The 16,558-nt window shown below is 36.2% G+C and overlaps 1 protein-coding gene across 1 annotated transcript in view; it reads right to left on the bottom strand.

Moving 5' to 3' along the window:
* The window catches only part of LOC150109672 (neurobeachin-like protein 1), a 1,254,229-nt gene that overhangs the window by 736,587 nt on the left and 501,084 nt on the right, over positions 1 to 16,558 (bottom strand). Inside the window, exon 21 of the mRNA XM_090413954.1 lies at positions 9,436 to 9,528. Coding sequence (XP_090270080.1) covers positions 9,436 to 9,528 — 93 coding nt within the window. The remainder of the gene's footprint in view (positions 1 to 9,435; positions 9,529 to 16,558) is intronic.

The following is a 16,558-nucleotide window of genomic DNA, read 5'->3' as shown; positions in this document are numbered from 1 at the left end:
AGGTCACAATTTAATGGTAGACACATCACTTTTTCTGGAATCGGCTGTTATGTGGGTTGGCTTTCATGCTGTAGGGTGGATGCTAGCTGAGTATAATGTAACATAGAGATTATAAATAATGGGTATTAGTTCAGGAGCACAACTAGTGGGATACCCTCATTTGAAGCCTTTTTGATAACCAGGTTGTTCAGGATTCTTCTGGCATCTTTCTTGTAGAAGGCTGCAGGAGATGAAAACAATACAATGTTCTGGTAAAGGAGGAGGAGGTGATTTGCCTTGGTCATCATAAATGAAAAAAATAATGCTAGAAAGTTGGCTTTCTCTTTAGGTGATGTTGCAATACTACCATCTGGGTGAGAGAACAAGAGAGAGGTGGGGGAGAGGCAAGAGCACAGAAAAACAGAAGTTGTACCAATAGTTTTTGCAAGGTATCAGAAGGCACATCTGCCATTGGCAATGACACAGGTGAAAAAATTTCTGTCTATCCCTTTCAAAGTCAGATTTAATTAATGATGATTTTGCAAGCATTGTAGACTTCATTGTAGGCTGTGAATGAAGATGGAGTTTGTTTTTTCCTGAAGACAATTATAGTATTTCAATTTCAGTATCTCAAGACTTTTTTTTTTTTTTTTTTTTTTTTTTTTTAATCACCATGGCACACTTTTAATAAAACCAGGGCTGGTGGGAATTTCGAACAGAGTGGGGAATGAAGGCTCTCATTTCATCATGGATAATTTCTGTAACAATATCACAACTAAAGTATCTGGAAAAGAGAAACAGTAGTATGATCCTGAAAAGGAGAGTAAAAACCTCAGAGACCTTTCCATTTGATGTTGTTATACAGCCAAAGGACAAGGTTATGAATGGCTGAGGGGGAAGACATTCCAATTGAGATTAAACTTGGATGAGATTGTGATCTGAATTACCAAGAAAAGTGATCACCTTCTCTTGGTAATTCAGATCACAGATTAAGAGAACAGGAAGATCAGATCACAGATTAAGATAATAGGTTAGGAAAAGATCTAGATTGGCAAAGAATGTCAGGAATTCTAGTTGGCAGATAAACAATTTTCTCTAGGTCATCGCATATGATTAACTTTATGTGTGCGCGTATATGTGTATATACTGTATATATAAACTCCACAGAAGACAGAGGTCAAAAAACACTGTACTGTGTGCAAAAGATAAGAGAATGTTGTTCCATAAAGAGCAATAGATTGAATGAAGGAAGAAGCTAAGATAACAAAGTGATTTGATTAGTTTGAGATCATGTAAGAACATGAGCAGCCACTGGATGTTGACTAGTGGCTACTCATATTCATACATGATTAGAAGAAAGTGAAGAATAAGAATAGACAGTTCAGTGGAGTAGCACCCGTGCAAGTACCTGAAAAAATATATATAAATAAATAATAATCAGAAACAGAGTACCTATGAGAAAGTGACAGGAGGGAGTCTGTGGGAAGAGAACAATCCAGCTACTAGGTGGACTGCCCTCTTTTGTACAGTGGAGAATTCAGGGAGATTTTGGGTGCATGAACACAAATGTGAAATCAATATTCTAAGGTATGTCAGATTTGAGATTTGTATAGTGCTAGGAGTTGAGCACAAGAAAGGTAGTGTTTTGAACAAAAAAGAATATCAACTTTTCTGGAAGCTAATGAGGCTATAGTTATAATATGTTTATGCCAAGATAAGTTAAATGTAAAAGTCAATCCCAAAAGAGAAAATTAATCTTGAGGGGAACATTATCAAGTGTAAGAGGGGGAGGGAAAAAAAGAGGAGAGCTGTGTTTTCATAACAGTGAAACTCACTGGACTATCTTTGCTCGACTTCAGAATGGTGAGTAGATTGGTGTTTAAGATAAATGTTATGGAAGATCTTGAAACTTGAATCATTTTAATTAATACTAATTTTCTCAAATGAAGAAGAGAAATGGAGAATACTGTCATCAGCAAAACTATGGTTAGGATTTGAGGTTAGAGAGAGAGAGAGAAGGTCATTGATGTATATTAGGAAGAACGTGGACACAGAGTATATCAGACTTCTTTATGAATGAGTACCCTGGGATACTCCAGCATTCATATAGAAACAGAACGAGTGGAAACCATCGATCTCGAAATGCAATGAACAACTGCAAAGAAAACTGGCAATTCAATCATAAGAGAGCAGAAATTAGACCATAAGATGCAGCCTGACAAAAAAAAAAAGATCTTGATGACGGACATGACAAAATGTCTTGGAAATATCAAAAATGACAAGTTTTTCCATTTCTTTCTCTATCACCTGTGTCCAAAGGTGGGTAAGTTACCAAGGAAATGTGCTATAGAATACAGTAGTGGAATCCATTACTTAATGTCATCTCCAGGTGGTGAAGAGATTGCTGATGACTTTCTCTGTCATTTTTGAGAGTATTAAGATGAGAAGCAATGGAACGATAGTTTAAGACTGACTTGATCTCCCTTCTCAGGGATTGGCTGATATAAACTTGATTCCATACTATGGATTGATACCAGATTAGTCCTTATGTAGTCAACTCTCATGACAGCAAACTCCTAGGACCTACAGGAGTTGTTTGTTATAATGAATTCTCCTTAGCAGAGTACTGTGTCCATGAATTGTTAGAACTTTTCAGTATGTTATAGTGAGCAAGTCTATTAAAACACTGTTTGCTATAGTGAGAGTCAACTGTGTAGGCAATACAGGGTGAGTGCAGGTCTGGAGAAGTTTTTAGCAACTGGAGGTATACTATTTGTACCAGGAAACTTATTAGTATCAAGACTAATAAAGATAAGAGGAAGCGTCCTGTGAGCACTTCATATAACAGGCAGTGATTTGTCTGTCAAGAGGTTTATCTTATCTTTGATTCATGTCAACTTGCTACCATCAGTATAAGAGGAATAGAAACAACGAATGCCAGAGGTGCCAAAAAACAACCTTAGAGAGGAACTAAAAGGCTTAACTTCCATTTGAACCAGAGACAAGCTTATTGCATTTTGGCCCTTATGAAATCTGCTTTGAATTTGAAGATTTTCTTACACTTGTTTCAGACTGTAATGTAGGCTGAGCAAGACTTAAGCAGATCACACAGTTACCATGGAATACATGGTTATCATGGTTGTTTAATGGAGACAATTAGGCGATATTGTTCCAAACGTGTTCTATGTTATCAAACTGATGTGTATGAGAAATTTGGCAGTCAAGACAATGATGCTGAATGATATTAATTTGCAGGATTTATTGTGATGCATGATGTGTTTAATGTATTCATTGCCGAGAGTGAATGGTCTGTGGTATGAGAAAAAAAAATGGAAAGAATGTATGTCTGAAATGATTCCTGAGAGAATGCACGAAATGGAAGTTGTGTCGGAAGTGGAAAAATGAAGTGACTGATATTAAGGGTGTAAGGCAGGATTATGGGAGTGTTTTTGAGAATGTAGCAGAAACAGTGAATGACAAAGCATGACCTCAAGCAACTGGAGAAATGAATGGTGTGTGGCATAGCAGGAGGGAGAAAGAAAGAAAGAGTGAATCGAAAAAGCATAGAAGTGTGAGAAACTGGGAGAAAAGAGAAAGTATTGTATGGGGATTCAATGACAAGAGGTATACTTAATGAGAAAGTGACGACAGATGTTTCACAAATGTGAAGAAAGGAATAGTGAAGATGTAAGTTAACAGAAGAAAGAAGTAAATGAGTTCATTATTTTGGAAGGCACAAATGGTTTGAAAGGAAATATGCAATGAGAGAGGATATGAAAGAGTTGTTGGAAGAAGCAAAAATGAAGAGAAGAAAGTAAAGATTGTGAGTCCGATGCCTCAGTATGACAGGAGCAAATTGAAAAGAAGGACATGATTGCCAATGCATCAATGAGAAGATTGTGCAGGATGAATGGTGCACAAGTTATAGATATGTGAAGTGAATTTGATGGATGAAATGACCTGCATATGCCTGATGGACTGCACTTAAATGGTTTTGGAGTTAGATGCTTGGAGAAAGTGTTTTCAATATGAGTTTGGAAGTGGAAAATCAGTAAAGCTAGAGATATTGGGGGGGGGGGGGAAGCAATCAAGCATGTGTCTACACAACTGTGGGACAAATGAGTGCGAGTGCAGAAATAGCCACCCCTGGAATAGATGAGTATGAGTATAGGAACAATTGTGAAGAGTTGGGTGCATTTTCCTAGGTTTCAAATCTGAATGAGCAAGTAATAACATTATGTAAGGGTAACTGTGGGCCCAAGGAGATGTTCAAATGCATGTACATGAATGCCAAAGTACCATTAAAGGAAGTTTCTGGCATTGGTGGGCTCGACATGGCAAAAAATTATTAGCATCAGTGAGACCTGGTTGACATAGAATGACGTAGTTACAGGGATAGAATACAATGGATACTGTATTTTCAGAGAAGATGGAGGATATAAAGGAGGAGAGATAGATATTATTAATGATAGCTGAAAAACTTAAATCAACAAAACTAGAAGTTAGGAAGATTGTAGATCTGAGGGAAATGATTCATTTGAGGCTGTCTTGGTGTGAGATAGAAGCCAATAGGACAAAATATATTGTTGGTTGCTTTCCTTATGCATTTGGCCCTTTTGAAGTCTGATTTTTTTTTGGATTGATGATTTTCTTACATTGTTTCAGGCTGTAATGTAGGCTGAGCCTGCAACATTTAAGCAGATCAATATAACTGAATATTGTATTGTTGACTAATTGTTTTGTCAATAATTGGTCATCAATACAATATTCAAAATTTTGAACAGTTAATCTGTTTCTTCTTTTTTCAAAAATGACAGAATTCATACTTGAAAACAGTCTCACATAAATATTCTGAAGAGAAGATTGTTAATAAAAGAAAAATAATTTTTTCATGTTACTAATTTGGTAGACTTCTCCAAATCATTATTATTATAATTATTATTATTATTATTATTACAGGCAACTCCAGGGAGTCATTAGACTCATCGAGGGAGGCCCCAAATCATTTTCATCACAACTACTCGACATTCATACAGTATCTATCATACCTCGCCTTAAACTCATTCACTGTCACAGCATCCACCACAGACTCAGGGAGCGCATTCCACTCATTCACTACTCTAAAAGTAAAGAACCCAGCTCTAACACCTTTACTAACCACACTTTTGCCCAGTTTCCATGGATGTCCCCTAGTCCTCCCACAACCAGCCCTGTTCTCAAAAATATCTTCTGAATTAATTTTATAGAAACCCTTCAGTAATTTGAATGTCTCAATCATATCTCCCCTCCTCCGCCTATCAACCAATTTTTGCAACCCACAAATCCTCAACCTGTTCTCATACGGTTCATTCCACAGACCTGCTATCATCTTGGTCACTCGCCTCTGGATCCTCTCCACCTCCTCCCCATCAAGAAGAAACCTAGGTGACCAAATCTGAGCACAGTAGTCGAGATGAGGTCTTATCAAGGCTCGATACAGAGGAACAATAACCTGCTTGTCTCTGCTTGTCAACGTATTCTTCAGCAACCAAGTGATTTGATGAGCTGATTTGGCCACTTTTGCAATGTGTCCCCTAAATTTCAATTCCTTATCCACCAACACTCCTAAATCTCGTGCCTCATCAATTTCCTGGAGCACGGTTCCACCAATGCAGTAAACTGCCTCCCATCTTTTCACCCCAAAATGCATAACCTTACATTTTGCCACATTAAATTGACATCCATTCTCCCTAGCCCAGACCTCCAATCTATCCAAATCATCCTGCAAAATTTTGACGTCATCTGCATTCACTATTGCCCTACCCAACTTCGCATCATCTGCAAACAAATGAACTGTTCCTCTCAGATCCTTTCCTATATCATTTATGAACAAATTAAACAGCAGTGGTCCAAGAACAGATCCTTGTGGTACACCACTAGTCACAGGCCGTCTTGTGGACTCTACTCCTGAGTAAACCACTCTCTGATATCTCTCCGTCAACCACCCTCCTATCCATCTCACCAACCCTATGTCCATTCCCATATGCTGCAATTTACTGATTAGAATTCCATGTGGTATCCTGTCAATGGCCTTAGCAAGGTCCAGCAGAATCACTGTAAACCCATTACCCTTATCCAGTTCAGCCGTCACTGTGTTATAATACGTGAGCAAGTTACTGAGGCATGACCTACCCTTCACAAAACCATGCTGTCCCCGATACAGTATCCCATTTTCTTCTATCCAATCTTGTATTTTCCTCTTGACTATTTTCTCTAAGACCTTGATAATGATTCCTGTTATGCTGATTGGTCGGTAATTTTCAACAGCAGCCTTGGAACCAACTTTGTGCAGTGGAACTATTTTCCCCTCTTTCCACCCCCTTGGGACTGACCCAGTCCTGAGGCTCAAATTAAACATAATGGTCAAGGGCACTGACAATTCTTTGGCCGCTTCACGTACGACACGAGCTGGTATACCATCCAATCCCACAGATGTATTGACATTGAGGTTCTGTAATAGACTAGTTACAGTTCATATCATTCATATTACTAGTTATCATTCATATTAAAATGTTCATCTTCATTTGATACATGCTTTTTCACTCTCTAAATTCAATAAATTTGTTTATCCATATTAAACTACATCAGAACTAACTTAATTCATATTCCTGTCATCAAAGACAGGAATGGAACATTACTAACAGAAGAGTTGGAAATCAAAAACAGATGGAAAGAATACTGTGAGGAATATTAGGTAAATTCAGCCAGGCAAGATTTAGATAATTTGAATTATATCAACAGAACAATGATCAGGATATCTAAGAAATTGAATTAAATTTTCATTTTTAATCTAAAATGGAACTCAATGAATACTAATGTTTCAGTAAAAAATATCATACAACTCATTGTTAAACCATCCAAAATTTTTGATTCATCAAGAAATTTATTGAAATCAAAAGAGCCATCAAGCAGGACAAGGAAAAGTTTTATACTAATAAATGAAGAGATAGAGTTCCAGATGCGGAAGCACAATTATAAAAGGATGCTTTATTTAGTTCGTGACTTAAAAAACAAGTTTAAGCACAAATTGAATGTCATTAAAGACAGGAATGGAGCATTACTAACAGAAGAGCTGGAAATCAAAAGCAGATGGAAAGAATACTGTGAGGAACTTTACAGCAGAGTGGATAAAGAAAATGTGGAACCCTCTCACCAGGAAAATTTTGACGTGGAACCTCCTCCACTTAGGCGGCTTAATAGCAATAAGGTCCCAGGTGCAGATGAAATTCCAGAGTTAATTAAAGCCACAGGGGATGGAGAGATAAGAGTGTTTCATAGATTGATTAAAAGGATATGGGAGACAGGATCATGGCTTAGAGACTGTAACAAGTCGGATTTCATACTACTACATAAGAAAGGTGATATGAAGGCATGCAAGAACTAACTATAGAACTATTAGTTTAATATCTCATGCAAGCGAAAGTTTATTGAAGATCATGCTAAATAGGATTGAGGCCAAAGTTAATGCAGAGATGCCTGAGGAACAAGCAGGTATAGGAAAGATAAGGGCACCAGAGATTAGATCCTTTGCCTTAGACATATCATAGAAAAATATAAAGACTTTAGACTCCCTCTGGTAATGTGTTTCTTAGACTACTCTCAAGCTTTTGACTGTGTTGAGCATGTGAAACTGTGGAAAGTAATGAAAAGAATGGATTTTCCTCAACACATTATCAGGTAAATAGCCAACTTGTACAGGGAGCAAGAAGCACCGGTACGAACAGGTGTTGGATTGACTGACTGGCTTCAAGTTGGAAAAGGAGTTAGGCAAGGATGTTTACTTTCTCACTTGTTTAGTATATATGCAGAGGACATCATGCGCTCAAGACAGAAATAAGGATAAGGATGGGAGGTAGATTGATCAGTAATCTGAGGTATGTTGATGATACAGTACTTCTTTGTAATGTCAGCAAGTTTGAGTACCTGGGATCCATTATTAATGTGAAGCATTGCTGTTCAGAAGATGTCAGAAGACGATTAGGATTGGCTAAAACAACAGTCAGAGACTTGTCTAAAATCTGGAAGGATGGGAACAAAGTTGAGGATTTTGGATGCAGTTCTTTTTCCAACAGAGACTTTTATGGATGTGAGACTTGGAACCTAAAAAAAGTCAGATAACAAAATGATATCTGCTTTTGAGATGTGGTGTTACAGAAGGCTGTTGAGGATATCATATACTGAAAAGCATATAAATGAATGGATGTTAGAAAAAATCAGTAGAACTTTATGGCTCCTTAAGGATATTGACAGAAGAAAGTTAAAATATTTTGGACACATTGAAAAGATGGTAGGGGGACTTCTCAGAACAGTAATAGATTTACCTTCTATTACTGTTCTCAGAACATTAATAGAAGGTAAAGTTCCTGGAAAGGAAAGGAACGGAAAGGAAGGGATGGGATGGAATAGAATGGGGTGGGATGGAATGGAAGGATGGAATGGGGAGGGAGGGAGGAACGGACAGACAGAGCGTGCATGTGTGTGGAGTGACTGATCTTCAGAGAGTTGAGGTCTACAGAAAAGCAAAAAACAGGACTACATGGTGAAGCCTAGTGTGGCACATCACCGAGCATCGGAGTTGCGAAACAGCATCTGTGGATGCCCAGTGAACATACAGATAGAAGAAATTCATTTAAATTTTGAAAATATTTTAATTCTCTAGTTTCTAAATTTTTTAGACGTTTTACTTTCAGCTCAAAAGCTTTTATATATCATTAATGCTTTTTCCACATCCTTGTAGCCATAAATTTAAAGAATTTAAATTCATTGTTAAATATGTCAAAAACATTTAGAAAGCCATTTCTTTCTGTGCAATGAGAATGCACATCTTAATCATTGTGCTTTAACTTATAAGTAGAAGCTCATAGTTAAGAATTAACATCTCACAATAAATTTTTGAATTGCAGTTTACTGAAATTGCAACCAAGAAATAGAATTTTGCTTTTTTTTTTTTTTTTTCGTAACATCAACAAATGTTATTCTTCATCTTTAGAACTTTTTGAACTTTCTGATGTATAATCAGAAATGATTATGATGAATGAAGTGAAAACCTATTACTGGCATCCAATGTATTTTTCAATTTTTCAGTTTGCTCTTCCCAATCATGCTGGGAAAATCATACTTAGTAGCAATTTCTTCCCTTCAGAAGAACATATCCCTCCCATTTGTTCTTAATCTTGAGAAGATTGTCACTATGATATTTACAAACAGCAGTAGAAAACACCCACACATTTTCTATGCAGTATTTTCTTAGATTGACCACTAAAACTGATTTCATAATTTCAAACTACTTAAAAAAAAATAAAAAAATCTGTATCTCACAGCATACATTTTCTAAGTATACAGAACTGTAATTATTCAGAACATACTAAAGAATTCTTATTAAATAAAACAGTTCTTCTAATAAAATTTAATACTTACTTTGATATTGGTTATAGTACACTGTTGTCCTGATAGTTGACTGTCATGTAAATGATAAGGCGATAAATCCACACAGGTTCCCTCTGCATATGCCTGGTGCAAGTTAAAAATTCAGGTCACTCACAATATTACTGGTATATATTAGATGTTTACATATCAACAAAAATTACAGTACAAGGCAGACATGATAAGAGAACTAAATAAAAGATGGAATTTTCTTATGTTGTGAATAATATATCGTTTAATGAATGCAACTTTGTTGATTTTTTGTTGACCATTATCAATGTTTAGAAACAGTCATAGAGAAAATAAAATAGAATAAAAATTAAAAATAATACCAGCAAGTGTCAGAATGTAAATGTTAAATATAGGAGGACTCAATCCGAACTAGTTGCAGTTTAAAGAAAATGAAACGAATTGCTGTTGAAAAAATAAAATAAACAGCTTTGATGTAACACTTTAGTCTTTTTTCTAATGAATTCTGTGTCCAGTAGAAATACCAATGCTTGGTGAGACCAACTTTATCAGTTCTCAAAATTCAAAAAAATTATGTTAATTCCATTAATGAAAGGCTGTTAGCCTATAATACATTAATATTAGTACCACATGAGGAATAAGGGTAAGATAACCACTCGGCTAGCTTGGCTGGCCGAGTGGTTAGCATATCCGCTCTCCAGCCAAAAGGCTGCAGGTTCGAATCCCGCTGTGGACATGGATGTTTGCGATTGTCTGTGGAAATACTAGTGGTGGTGGTCAGCAGTAGATGGTGTTAGTGTAGTTGAGGTCAGTTGGTGGATTGAATGGTGGAGACAGAGTTGTAGATGAGACCTCCGTCGATGAGTCTTTGAACTCCCTGGAAGTGTGAAATAATAATAATAATCTGGAAGCTCAGCTTTAAAGAAAAAACATGGAACATTTTCAAGCCAGTCCTCCAAATATTATTATTTATAAAGGTGCTCCATGGAGTCAAAAGACTCATCATCAGAGACCCACACTATCCATTAACACATACCTATCATACACATCCTTAAACTTATTCTCTTTTGGAGCACTCACAACCATCTCTGGCAATCAATTCCACTCATTACTCTCCAAGTGAAGAATACTCTTACTAACCCCACTCTTAGATAACTTCCAAGTGTGATCCCTTGTTTTCACCCAACTCTCATATTGAAAAAATCCTTTTGTGTCAATCTTATAACATCTCTTCAGTAACTCATGCTTCTATCATACGTTCTCTCCTTCACAAGTCAGCTAAACTCTGCAACTCGCGCACCTTCAGTCTATCCTCATAGGGAACATTCTACAGACCTGTCACGAACCTGGTCACTCATTTCTGAATCCTCTGCACCACTTCCCAGTCCTCTAGAAATGCAGGTGACCAAATCTGTGCACAGTAGTCAACATGTGGCCAAATCATAGCCTTATAAAGAAGGATAATAACCAACCTATCTTTACTTGTCAATGCATTCATCATAAAATATTAATACCAGAATCACTTACATTTAATATTTTTATTTGCAAAATTTTTGGCTAAGTTTCATAGCCATTGTCACAGTTATAGGAAAACCTCTAAAAAGAAAAACAATTTAATTGAAAGCATGTGATATTATGTGCACTATAGGCTGCAATGAGAATAGCTCCATCTGCAATTAATAGATATTAAAAATAAATTACAACAAATTAATTTAGTTAATTATTTTTAAATATAAGAAAAATTTAATTACAATTAAGGAACACATGAATGGTGAGTGTTAGTTTATAAAACTTTCCAAAATTCAGAAAGTTTTAGGCAATCGCTCAAGTTCAGGTTGTGAATGTGTGCTTCACAACTCTCTTAGTAGAGTCTGTCTAGAAGAAATCACTTTTGTGCAACATTTTGGTTTTGTTCCACTGAATCCTGTGTTTTGTAGATAAAGCATGGCTTGCTAAAGCGGATTTGCTGGATCCTTTAAGAGAAACGTATTCTTGATGTTATTATGGACAAGCTGGTTGATCTGCACAAATTCGTCTTGAAGAACATCACCAGATGGCTTCAAACTCACTGCACATGGAAAAATGTTACTAGTATTACAGTCATAAGTTTCTACCTTAACTGGAATCAAATCATTCGGTATTGTTAGCAGCACCCCTTCCTCCTTCCTAAAAATACTGTACCATTTACACTTGATACCAATTAATATATCTGCTTCTGACAGCCAGGTCTCATTAATGCCTACAATTTGAGGAAACAAACTTTACTCCTTTGCTTCTGATACTCCTGGCATTCGTGTAAAGACAATAAGTTACCAAGTTGGACAACTTGCATATCTCTATTCTTATCTAATGCCTTGCTTACGCTGACATCCTTGAACTTACTAATTAAGTCTGAACCAGACAAACACACAATCATTTTTTCCCCATAATAATTTCCATGATACTGCACATTCCTCTCACAAACACAGTTACCTAATATGGTCACTCTTTTTTGCACAGATTCTTGCCAATCCTCCCATCGTAATCTAATTTCCCTGAATTTCAGTTTTAAGTCTCATACCGATTATCTTTCCAGACTGCTAATAGCAAAATGCATTCAAGTGTAGGCCATCCCTTTTATACAAACCCATTCTTCTTTCAAAATCACCTCATGCATCCAAATACAACCATTCTTTCTTCACAGCCTACACATGGAATTGTTTGTTATCATAGTATTCCTTTCTATCATATCTAGGTAACATAATACATTCACTTTCTCACTCTTGTCTCTCACTTCTACCAACAGTTCTTTCAGCGTTGATGTAGGTCAGTGGAGAGGACATGTGCCTTCCACGGCACTAAATCACCAGAAGAGGGAGCATCATAGGTTCGATTCTAGTTGCCAACTAGAAGAACTTTTTGCCAGTCTGGTCGGCCGAGTGGTTAGCGTATCCGCTCTCCGCCCAAAAAGTTGCGGGTTCAAATACACCCGTGGGCATGGATGTTTGTGATTGTCTGTGAAAATCTAGTGGTGGTGGTGGGCAGCAGATGGCGCTGGAGTAGATGATGATGGTAGTTGTGGTTGGTGGAGACAGAGAGTGTGCCCTCCTTCGATGAGTCTTTGAACTCCCTGGAGGTGTCATGTAGTAATAATAATAATATCCTCTGTTACATTGTATTTATCATCAGATAAATCCTTTGTTCTTACCAAAACCACCATCTCTCATAATTTTATTTTCTTTCTACTGCAACCATAATTTTTTTTTATTTATTTTAGCACCTGGAAAATTCAAAATAATTACACATCAATTGCATGTTTTATTATTGAATCTCCATACCACACAACATTTTTCTCTTTAAAATCGATTTTGCCTACCTGATTATTTTTATGTGAAATCTTACCTGATTCAATACTTTTTTGTTTCATCTACTTCTGCTTTTTATCCTTTTCATTCTTCTGATGCTTTTCTAATAACGTTTCATCTTTTTCAATTCCCTTGTCATTAACCTAATAATTTGCTTTAGTTTAGATATTTCTAAAGTTAATTCATACTTTTTAATTATTCATACATTTCAGTTTCTGAAATGGCATGATTCTTTTCAGTGGTACAAGACACGTTGTAAATAATTTTTCACTAGCATTCCACTTTTTGCTGCTCTATCTTGTGATATTTTTGACATCATTATCAGCATCACAATACCATTAATATTAATAGTATTTCAAAAAAATATCAAATACTAGAAATACACAAAAATCAGCAGTAATATTATATAAAATCTAATTCCAAGTAAATAACATGATAAAACAAATAAAAATCGCTAATTTCACAGGAGAATTAAATGTCCCAATATTCAACTGTACTGCCTCAAACCAGCACAATAATAATAATGTAAATTAGTCAAGTGCATTACATTACATATGAGGTATGAAAAGGTGTTCACTCCAACAAAAGCTGTTAGATTATCATTGACATAACAGATATATCAAAGGCTGTCCTGGCAAATAAGTCAGCTTGTGCTCTTAGAGAATACAGAGACAAATGTAAGAAATCCAAACACTATATAAAACTAGCTAAACAAAAGTCATGGGAGGACTTTAGCAAGAACATAGAAAATAAATATCAAGCAGGTGGTAAAATATTCTGGAGGTTATTGAAGAAGCTCAGAAATGGAGGAAAGAGTGCTGTAAAAGGAATTAGAGATGATAAAGGTGACATGAAAACAGGAGAAAAAGATATCATTGAAGTATGGAGTAATTACTTCGAAAAATTGCTAAATGAAACAAGCAGTGATAGCACAGTGGTAAAAAATACTCAACAGGCAAACAGTAAGGAATACATATCCATACTTAAAGTAGAAAAAGCCATCAAAGGCTTGAAATGTGGAAAGGCAGCAGGAGTAGATGATATTCGACCAGAAATGCTGAAGTATGGTGGTATAAAAATCTTACAGTGGCTGTACTGCATAGTTCAAAAGGCGTGGACAGAGGGACAAATTCCCGATGATTGGAGTAGAGCTCTCATAGTACCCATATATAAAAAGGGAAATAAAACTGAATGTGAGAATTACAGAGGTATTTCACTAATGAGTGTTCCTGGTAAGATTTATGCTAGTATACTTGAAAAGCAGTTGAGAAGAATTGTGGAAGAAAAGCTTGGTGAAGAACAAGCTGAATTCAGGCCAAATAGAGGCTGTCAGGATCAGATCTTCACTTTACGACAAATAGCTGCCTTTCTACATGGGAATATAACAAAGATCTGTATTTAAGTTTTGTCGATCTGGAAAAGGCATATGACAAGGTGCCAAGAGAGAAGCTATTCAATATGCTACAGTTATATGGTGTCAATGGGGCATTATATCAAGCAATACTTAGTCTTTATTTGAGTTGTAAATCAGCAGTTAGGATTGAAGGAAGTACAGGAAGATGGTTTAATGTTAAATCTGGTGTGAGACAAGGATGTACATTATCCCCTCTGTTATGCATTATCTATATGAATCACATTATGAAGGAAAGTGGTATGAAACCTGATATCAAAATTGGAGATGTTAATATCAGCTCTTTGCTTTATGCAGACGATGTTATATTGCTAAATAAATCTGCTACAAGTCTGCAAGATTCCCTGACTAAATTGAATAACTGTTGTAATAGATATGGTATGAAGGTCAGCAATAAAAATACAAAGACAATGAAAATAGGCAGAATTGTTGTAAATGTCAACTGCATTGTGAATGGAGAACCTGTGGAACAAGTAAAAAATTTCAGCTACTTAGGCACGATTTTTAGTGAAGATGGTAAATCAAATATAGAAATAGACAACAAAATCAACAAAACTGGTATGGTAGGAAGTCAATTGAATAAATTCATATGGAATAAGAGAGAAATTAGTCAGAGCACTAAATTAGCTGTATACAAGACCGTGTTCAAACCAGTTCTAACGTATGGATCTGAGAGCTGGGACAGAAGTAAAACACTTGACCAAAGACTAGAGACCGCAGATATGAGAATCCTGAGAAAGATTAGAGGCGTGAACAGATGGTATGAATGGCAATATCATATTAAAAACGAGGATATTAGGAAAGAGCTTGACATTGTCAGCATCCAGGAATGCATTAGCAGAACTAATCTAAGATGGTATGGACAATTAAACAGAATGGGCGAGGAAAGATTAGCAAAACAAGTGTTCTCTGCCAGGTTGGCAGGAAAACAACCCAGAGGAAGACCAAGATATAGATGGATTGATACAGTACAAAGTGCCTTAGATGATAGAAATATAAGATCTGATAATGTTGGAGTCTTGACAAGTAACAGACTGATTTCGAGGAAAATTGTAGATAGGAAGTTAGTAATGATGTAAATTTTTCATGTAGTACTATCATATCCTGTACACCTCTTGGGGGTACATGGCAGGAATTTGATGATGATGGTGTAAATGTATGAAAGACTTCCAAATGGCATGAAGAATGAAGCCCTGGTTCCTGTTTAAGGTATTTTTAACTGTTCTTGTAAAGAGACTGACATCCAAATAAGGCAAGGATCAGAGGCAATCCATTTTATGATGTTCTGAGAAAAATACACATGTAGTGAGACCACTTTTATCCTTCTTATATATATATATATATATATATATATATATATATTTTTTTTTTTTTTTATGTTGAGCCCATACACGAGAGGTTGGTTGATCAACCTATAGTACATTAGTACTGTGTATGGGTTTTGGGTTTGGAAAGAAGATACTCGTTCACATTTGATTTGAATGACTGTATATCGTATTCCCTGAGGAACATAACAAGGGGGAAGACTGTTCCACACACAGCAGTTGCAGGGGAGAAGGAGAAGAAACTTGTTCTATGGGTTTCAACGTGCACTGTGAAGGGATGTTGAGCAGCAGCTGCACGTGTTCCAATGAGCTGAGTACTAAGTGGGAGAATTATTGATGCTATTTAAGATGAACATTTTCCATGGAAATATTTGTAGAATACACATAGTGCAGAGACCAATCTCTGTGCAAAAGTGGGGGAAGTGAGTTGGCAAGAGATGGGTCATTAATAAGTCTGATTGCTCTACTCTGTATTGAGGGAGCTTTTAGGGGGGGGGGGGGGCACCCCATACATGAGAGAAGTACTTGATGGTTGGGCGGATTTGTGATCTGTAATATATCTCAATGTCATCCCAATGTTCTAAACAATCTCATAAAACTTCTTCCAGTCCATCTTACATAAGCTCTGCTGCAGTACATGGAGTCTTCTATATCCCAGAATGTTTTTTTTTTCTTTTCTTTTTTTTCTTTTTTTTTTAACAAAAATGCAATCTTTTAGCAAACAGTGAAAATTCTGCAAGGTGTGAACAGATTTAACAGGCTCTAATATTGATATGTTTTATTTAAAAAAAAAAAAAAGAAGCATAATTTCCAAATTCTACCAAAGCAAGGTAAGGTTACTTGGTTGGTTTATGGTGCATTGGCACAAGAACGGCAAAGGTAATACTGCACCACAGCAAAGGTTACAGCAGTACATAACAGTCAAAGTTAAACCAGTAAATAATATGAATGTACAAAAATTAAGTTAAGCAACAGTATCTACATATTACAGTAAAAGTTATGGCAGTACAGAGGTCAAAATTTCCTGCAGTACATAAATAGTCAAAGTAAATTAGTAAAATAATATG

This window comes from Typopeltis vanoorti, chromosome 2 (genome assembly GCF_054136105.1).
Source record: "Typopeltis vanoorti isolate ZY-2024b chromosome 2, IOZ_Tvanoo_1.0, whole genome shotgun sequence".
Taxonomy (NCBI): domain Eukaryota; kingdom Metazoa; phylum Arthropoda; class Arachnida; order Uropygi; family Thelyphonidae; genus Typopeltis; species Typopeltis vanoorti.
This window is presented reverse-complemented; position numbering and strand designations above follow the sequence as displayed.